The sequence below is a fragment of the Hibiscus syriacus genome, unplaced genomic scaffold (genome assembly GCF_006381635.1).
Source record: "Hibiscus syriacus cultivar Baekdansim isolate YM2019G1 unplaced genomic scaffold, ASM638163v2 tig00020682_pilon, whole genome shotgun sequence".
Taxonomy (NCBI): Eukaryota; Viridiplantae; Streptophyta; class Magnoliopsida; order Malvales; family Malvaceae; genus Hibiscus; species Hibiscus syriacus.
In genome coordinates this window covers 574,803-583,255 of record NW_024062499.1, presented here as the reverse complement: position 1 = coordinate 583,255, position 8,453 = coordinate 574,803, and the positions used below count along the sequence as shown (strand labels likewise).

At 39.7% G+C, this 8,453-nt stretch overlaps 1 protein-coding gene across 1 annotated transcript; it reads left to right on the top strand.

Moving 5' to 3' along the window:
- The first annotated feature begins 628 nt into the window (after window positions 1-628).
- LOC120209899 (B3 domain-containing protein Os07g0563300-like) lies at window positions 629-8,170 on the top strand. Its single transcript, XM_039208786.1, has 2 exons — window positions 629-912; window positions 7,798-8,170. The coding sequence occupies exons 1-2, from the start codon at window positions 629-631 to the stop codon at window positions 7,919-7,921; spliced, it is 408 nt and encodes a 135-aa protein (XP_039064717.1). The 3' UTR covers window positions 7,922-8,170.
- Window positions 8,171-8,453: the final 283 nt, after the last annotated feature.

Below are 8,453 nucleotides of genomic sequence, written 5' to 3'. Positions count from 1 at the left end.
AATTTAATGCCAACCTGTCGAGAACTAAATTTAATGGTTTTGAAGAGGGGGGACCCTGGGAAAAAAGTGAAAAGCTTAAAAATTTGTTTTTCTATGGCCATTTCTTCAACTCTTCCTTTATCTACCAATGCTGGCAGATCTTCTTGTTCGGCCACTCAATAATTGACTGCCAAACAGCTGGAAAATCTGCTGCCACAAAGTAATCCAGGTATTTGTTGCTTGAAGAAAACAAAACACTTAATGTTTTCTGAAACTCACTTGGAGTAAACTATGCATGAATTTGATTCCTTGATGATTTGAGTTGTAAAGCTGATTCTTGTAGTTTTTTACCATTGTGAAATTAGCGAATTTGTTGTGATTGTGATTGACAGATGCTTCTAAGAAAATGAAGGCCACTAAACCAGTACCAGAAAACTTAGATGCTTTAGAGGGTCTTGACACCCTTGCCAACCTAGCTATCTTGGGAGAGGGTGATGCTCTCCCGGCTTCATCTCAGGTCACCACAAAGCACCCCCGGCATAGACCTGGGTGCTCATGTATCGTATGCATTCAACCCCCAAGTGGGAAAGGCCCCAAACACAAGCAGACATGTACTTGTAATGTTTGTGAACAGTGAAGAGACGATCTCATGCTGCGGCGTGAGAAGAAACAGTCACAGAAAGAAACTGAAACCACTGGCAAGAAGCAGCAAACTTTGTTGGCTAATAAAGTTGGGGATGGTGACCCTCCCCCTTGTACAAATGCAGAAATTCACAGCCCAAAGCCAAAAAAGGTTGCCACCAAGGGTTCAGATGAAGATCCTAACAGAGTAAAATCTTCAACTTCACCTTTTAAAGTCCAAATTGACTTGAATATCCAACCTGAGCGAGAAGAAGAGCTTTCACCTGGTTCTCATTCCGGCAGCATGATGAGATTATTGGATATATGAACTGCAAAACTACACCGTTAGCACTGACTGAAAATATAAACAGTAATTAAGAAGAACAGATTTGTAAACCGTGTCGTGGTAAGAACCACTGCCTTAGAAACGAATTCGCCTCGATGTGTGTAATCGTTGCAGTAGGTGGACCGTCCCCCGAGGTTAACACGGTCGCTCCGAATTCCGTACACCTGAAACCGGAGTGGACTGCTGGTGGTATTGCACTTCTGATCGGAAAGCACTCAGAGAGAACTCACAGAGAGAACTTTAGAAAACACTTTGTAAGTGAATTGTAAATGTTTTGGAGTGAGTTGAGAAGCTGAATATAGCTCTCTATTTATAGGCTAGAAATAGGGTTAAAATCGTCCATAAAATTTCAGGATTAAACCTCTTATTTGTAACAGCTGAAACGTCTAGATGAACCTGACTCAGAAATAGTCCAGGTTCATTGTATCATTATTCAGCTGTTATAACTCCCGAAATTATATCATGTAACCCCTGGAATTAAATCAAATAACTCCTGTAACTCCTGATATTAACAGCTTGTCTCCTCTGTACAAAGCTGTAAATCAGTCCAGGTACATCTTAACGTTTCTGATTTAATTTAGGAATAAACTGTTTAATTTCTGATAAAAAAATAATAATTCAGCTGTTATTATTTGAAATTCAAACAGTCCTCAGCAGCCTATAAATATCAGTTGATATCTTTCACATTTTCCATTTGTTTCTTTCAAAGAGAAATTCCTCAAGAATTTTCTCTAAAAAGATAGTATCCGCGCGGACGTGTCGAAGACACGTATTACCACGACCACGACCACGACCCCGACCACGACCACGACCACGACCTCGACCACGACCACGACCACGACCACGAGCCGAGCCGAGCCGAGCCGAGCCGTGCCGTGCTGTGCCGAGCCGAGACGAGACGAGACGGACAGACGGTGGCGGCGGTGCGCGAGAGCCCCCTTGTTCTCTATCACTCAACAAGAAAGTGGAATGTCAAGCCTTAAATACCATTCCCAATAGTGTTTCCAACACTATGTGGGATTGAGCATTACCAACATTCCCCCACTAATGCAAAAGAAATCTTCTGAAACTCGAAAACAAGCTTTCCAGAAGAGTAATAGCGAGATTAGTTGCTTAAGCACTAGTGAACATATCTGGAACTAGTACATAGTGATGATGAGCAATCCTTCTCTTAGATAAGTGAAATTAGTCTGGAACTTTCTAAGATCAGGGTAAACTCATAACACACAACTAACCCCTTCATCCACCTGAGTCCTCGATGTGTAAGATATATATATACAAACGTATATATTTGGCCATCTTACCTCAGGATTCTAGTAAGTGTGCTAGAAAAATAGCCCAACATTTTTCATAGAAGGCGGCTAACCCTTCTCACTTACATAGGTTATTTCATCAAGTTTATCTCAACATAAACCACCCTTTAAAAAGGAATATGAAATAATTAAGAGCTTTTATAATAGCTCAACCTCACAAAGGGTTTGGTGACTTTTTTCAAGTTCATTATAAATGAACCACCCAAACTCTGGGCTAAGAAGTCATTAAGAATAAATATTCAACCTCATTTATCGGTAAATTCAATAAGTCCTTCTCACTAGAACCATCCAAATACTTGGATTTGAATTTATTAAGAGTTTAACAAACTCAACCTTTCTGTTGGTAAGTTCATCATTTCCTACCCACTCACTCTGGGTTATGAACTTATTAAGAATAGATATTCAGCCAAAATCGGTAAATTCATCAAGTCTTTCTCACTAAGACCACCCAAAGCCTGGGCTATGAATTTATTAAGAGCAATTAAGCTCATCCTGGGCATGCACATTATTCATCATAGGGATAGGCAGTAGGAATGTGCACTATGAGTCTTTCCATGGTTTCGTTTGACCACATGGAACTTAGATAACTAAGTTGGGTATCCACCATGAATTCCTCAACCAATGGGCTTTAGACCCATCCCCCTCGACGAATCTAGGACCAGCTTCCGACTTAACCCTTTGGTAAGTGGATCTGCTAGGTTCCTTTCCGACTTCACATACTCTAAAGAGAGCACTCCATTCTTTATCAAGTGTCTAACTGATTCATGTCTTATGCGAATGTGTCTTTTCTTACCATTGTAAGCTTGGTTCTTAGCCACACATATTGCAGCTTGTGAATCACACAACAATGAAACTGGAGGAGTCGGTCTTCCCCACAACGGAATATCTGCTAACAAGCTTCTGAGCCACTCGGCTTCTTGCCCAGCTAGGTCAAGAGCTATAAACTCTGACTCCATGGTAGAACGAGCAATACAAGTCTGCTTTGATGATTTCCACGAGATCGCTGCTCCACCCAAAGTAAAAACATACCCGCTCGTAGAGCTTACCTCATCATTATCAGAAACCCAGTTGGCATCACAATATCCTTCCAATACCGCAGGAAAGCCAACAAACTCAAGTTTCCAATTCACAGTACCCTTAAGATACTTCAGTAAGCGTTTAAGCGCAATCCAGTGCTCACCACTCGGATTATGAGTATATCTACTTAGTCTACTCACAGCATAAGCAATATCAGGCCGAGTATAGTTCATTAAGAACATTAAACTTCCGATTAATTTAGCATATTCAGTTTGGGAAACACTACTTCCTTTATTCTTAACTAGATGTATGCTAGGGTCATAAGGAGTTCGAACAGGGACGACATCAAAACTGTCAAATTTCTTTAGCACTTTCTCTATATAATGTGCTTGATATAAAGAAAATCCCTTCTCAGTTTTGGTAACTTTGACTCCTAAGATTACATCTACTTCTCCCAAATCTGTCATCTCAAACTTAGTGGACAAGAAATTTTTAACTTTGTTAATGGACTCAATGTTAGAACTGAAAATCAACATGTCGTCAACATAAAGACTTATGATAACACATTCAATTTCAAACATCTTCGAATATACACAAGCATCCGAACCATTCACAACAAAACCAAAACTAAGAATAGTTTTATGAAATTTCTCATACCACTGTTTAGGAGCCTGCTTAAGTCCATAGAGTGACTTTTTGAGTCTACAAACTTTGCCTTCCATACCAGGTGCCTCAAAACCTAGTGGCTGCTCCATGTAAATCTCCTCATCTAGATCCCCATTCAAGAAAGCAGTCTTAACATCCATTTGATGTACCTGCAACTTATGAATAGAGGCTAGTGCAAATAATGCACGAATCGTTGAGATTTTTGTAACGGGGGAGTATGTATCAAAGTAGTCTAAACCAAACCTTTGAGTGAACCCTTTGACGACTAACCTTGCCTTGTACCGCTGAATCGAACCATCTGGCCTTAGTTTCTTCCGGAAGACCCATTTGTTGGAGATTGGTTTGAATCCCTTAGGCAAGTCAACTAATTCCCAAGTATGATTAGACATTATCGATTCTAGTTCATCATTAACAGCGCTTTTCCAAAAACTAGCATCGATAGATCTTATAGCTTCTTCAAAAGTTTTAGGATCCTCATCTAATAGAAAAATTTGAGCTATAGGATCTGAAATGAAGTCTAAATCATTTATCTCAGAAATAAAGGAAGTAATAAAGTCTGGTCCAAAAGAGGTTTCAACTCTTTGCCTTTTACTTCTTCTAGGCTCAAAATCAATTTGTTCAAAAGACCTAGCAGGATTACTAGAAGAAGTTGATGGAATATATTCTATTTGTGTTTCAATATTTATTCTCGGTTCCTTTAAAGGAAAAGTATTTTCAAAGAAAACAGCATCTCTTGATTCACAAATAGAATAATCTTGTAAAAACATGAATCTGTATGCAGCACTATTCGTAGCATACCCTATAAACACTGCATCAACGGTTTTAGGTCCGATGGTGGACTTCTTAAAGTCTGGCAAGCCCACTTTAGCCAGACACCCCCACACTTTCAGGTATTGTAAATTAGGAGCATATCCTTTCCACAATTCATATGGGGTAGAATCTAATTTCTTATGAGGAACTCGGTTCAAGATATGAGTTGCCGATAGAATGGCCTCCCCCCATATGTTATCAGATAACCCGGAACTTATTAGTAAAGAATTCATCATCTCTTTTAAAGTTCTATTTTTCCTTTCGGCTATACCATTCTGTTGAGGAAAATAGGGGGCTGATGTTTCATGAATTATGCCATTCTTTTCACAAATATCTTTTAAGAAATTAGATCCATATTCACCACCTCTATCAGATCTAACCCGTTTGATTCTCCTATCTAACTGATTTTCAACTTCTGCCTTATAAATAAGAAAGAAGTTTTCAACTTCATCTTTAGTTCTTAGGAGATAAACTTTTGTATATCTTGAATAATCATCTACAAAAGTTATGTAGTAGTGTTTTCCTCCTTTACTTTCAGTGTTTCTAAAATCTGCTAGATCAGTATGAATAAGTTCTAACAGTCCAGTCTTTCTATTAGAAACAGTCTTAAAGTTAGGTCTAGTATGCTTAGCTTCTACACAAATCTCACATTTGTTAAAGCTAGTTGTGTCTAGTTTAGGCAGAACATTCATATTCATTAATTTCTTTAAAGCATGAATATTCACGTGTCCTAATCTAGCATGCCACATATCAATGGATTCAACAATATAAGCAGAAGTGGTAGCTTTATTTTCATTAAATTGAGTTTCTATGACAAATAAACCATTGCTTAAAAACCCTTTCCCCACATAATCACCATTTCGGGAAAAGTTTATCTGCCTCAAAAACTAACTTAATGTCTGCCTTATTCAGAAGCCCACCACTTATCAAATTTCTACGCAAGGCAGGTACATACAGAACATTATTTAAAGCCAGAGTTTTACCAGAAGTCAGCTTGAGTAAAACCTTGCCTTTGCCTAGCACTTCAGAGCTGCTAGAGTTCCCCATGTACACACGTTCACCAGTGTTTCCATCCTCGAACTCGGTGAAAAACTCCTTCCTTGCGCAGAAATGCTTCGAAGCGCCAGTGTCAACTACCCATTCTGAACTGTTCTCCACCAGATTAACTTCTGAGACCACCGCAGCAATGATCTCATCATCTTCTTCTACAACGTGCATCTGTGGCTTGTTGTCATTCTGGCGGTCTGAGCGGTGTTGGCATTGGTAAGCTTTGTGGCCAGGTAAACCGCAGACATAACACTTGAACGTCTTTCCTTCCGGTTTGGCCTTTCCTGACTTCTTGAAGTTGGTAGCCTTCTGTGGTTTCGTCTTTTTATCTTGATTCCCACGTTTCATGATCTTCTTAAATTTAGACTCAACCAAGTTAGCTCTAAAAGATAAATTACTCATAGAATTAGTAAGCTTATCTTTTAAACGGTTGGCTTCTTCAATCTTCATATGGCCCACAAGTTCTTCAAGCGAAATGTCTCTCTTCTTATGCTTAAGAGAGTTGCGGTAATCGGACCAGGACTTGGGCAGCTTCTCAATGAGTACATTGGCTTGCAGCACCTCACACATTTGCATCCCTTCAGCGATGATGTCAGCGACTAAGTTCTCATAGTCATGGACTTGATCCATTATTGGTTTGTCGTCTGTCATCTGGAATTTGAGCCATTCGCCGACAACGTACTTCTTGATCCCCGCATCATCCGCACCATACTTCTTGTCGAGAGTGTCCCATATTGCCTTGGCACTCCTTTCTCTAAGGAACATATCAAATAGTTTATTTGACATGTGGCTGAGCAAATGTCCTCATACCGTCTTGTTATCCTTCTCGTATTTCTCGTAGGTAGCGAGAGCGGCGGCGGCAGTTGCTAAGGCATCATCATTGAGGATCGCATCCGCATCATTACCGACAGCTGGGGTTGGTGGCATGGTAGGTGGTGGCTTGAGCAACACGTAATCAAGATCAAGTTGCTCGAAGAATATCAGAATTCTTTGGGACCACCTTCTATAGTTCTTTCCATCAAGTGCATCGAGCTTGGAAAGATCGGGAATGAGTTTGCTCAAAGGTGTCGACATGATTGCAGTTTATGGAAATTCGTTTCTAAATTGTTGGATATATGAACTGCAAAACTACACCGTTAGCACTGACTGAAAATATAAACAGTAATTAAGAAGAACAGATTCGTAAACCGTGTCGTGGTAAGAACCACTGCCTTAGAAACGAATTCGCCTCGATGTGTGTAATCGTTGCAGTAGGCGGACCGTCCCCCGAGGTTAACACGGTCGCTCCGAATTCCGTACACCCGAAACCGGAGTGGACTGCTGGTGGTATTGCACTTCTGATCGGAAAGCACTCAGAGAGAACTCACAGAGAGAACTTTAGAAAACACTTTGTAAGTGAATTGTAAATGTTTTGGAGTGAGTTGAGAAGCTGAATATAGCTCTCTATTTATAGGCTAGAAATATGGTTAAAATCGTCCATAAAATTTTAGGATTAAACCTCTTATTTGTAACAGCTGAAACGTCTAGATGAACCTGACTCAGAAATAGTCCAGGTTCATTGTATCATTATTCAGCTGTTATAACTCCCGAAATTATATCATGTAACCCCTGGAATTAAATCAAATAACTCCTGTAACTCCTGATATTAACAGCTTGTCTCCTCTGTACAAAGCTGTAAATCAGTCCAGGTACATCTTAACGTTTCTGATTTAATTTAGGAATAAATTGTTTAATTTCTGATAAAAAAATAATAATTCAGCTGTTATTATTTGAAATTCCTCAAGAATTTTCTCTAAAAAGATAGTATCCGCGCGGACGTGTCGAAGACACGTACGACCACGACCACGACCACGAGCCGAGCCGAGACGGACGGCGGCAGCGGTGCGCGAGAGCCCCCCTTGTTCTCTATCACTCAACAAGAAAGTGGAATGTCAAGCCTTAAATACCATTCCCAATAGTGTTTCCAACACTATGTGGGATTGAGCATTACCAACAGAGATTACTTCAAGATGCCACCGACATATACCTTAGAAAGCAAAGCATGTTGACCTCCGGTGGTAATAGTAATTTAGAAGTTACTCAGACACAACCTGGTGGAGGCCTAGGAAAAGAAAAAAATTAGCAGTAGTCTCAATCTTGGAACTAATCATCAAGATGTTGACAGGGAGCCTCCAGCAGTTTTCTGTACTAAAGTATCTGCACCCACATCAACCACTGGTTAGATCAGTGCATTATGTTATATTGACCATTAGCAAGGAATGAAATCATTTTGTCAATGGCGATACAGTTTTTGTTTTACTTGTCCGCATCGGCATTATTCATTACAGGCTGTACATAAAAGGAGAGGGGATAAGAAACTATATCCTCTCTTCAGTGAGGTCGATGTTAAGGTAGTTAATTTCAGGAGCTCACCCGCAGATAAAGAATTGAGAATGTAAATCAAGTGCCTGCAGATGGATGGCATTACGATGATTTTATATAGTTTTGTTGACTTGCTTTGTAGTTGCCTACCATATTTCATGCATGTGCGTAGGGGTAATGGAGTTGAGAGTGTAATCTTTGAACCCTTCAATGATCTGATGGCGTAGGATTGCCATTAGAACTGAAAATCATGTGAACTTGATTTTTTTTTTTTTTAAAAAAAAGCAATCAAA

Bases quoted from the DNA above. Each gene is read 5' to 3' on its own strand.
- LOC120209899 (XM_039208786.1), top strand. From the start codon at position 629: ATGCTGCGGCGTGAGAAGAAACAGTCACAGAAAGAAACTGAAACCACT. The intron at 913-7,797 runs ATTATTGGATAT...TTACCAACAGAG, and splicing joins CATTCCGGCAGCATGATGAG to ATTACTTCAAGATGCCACCG.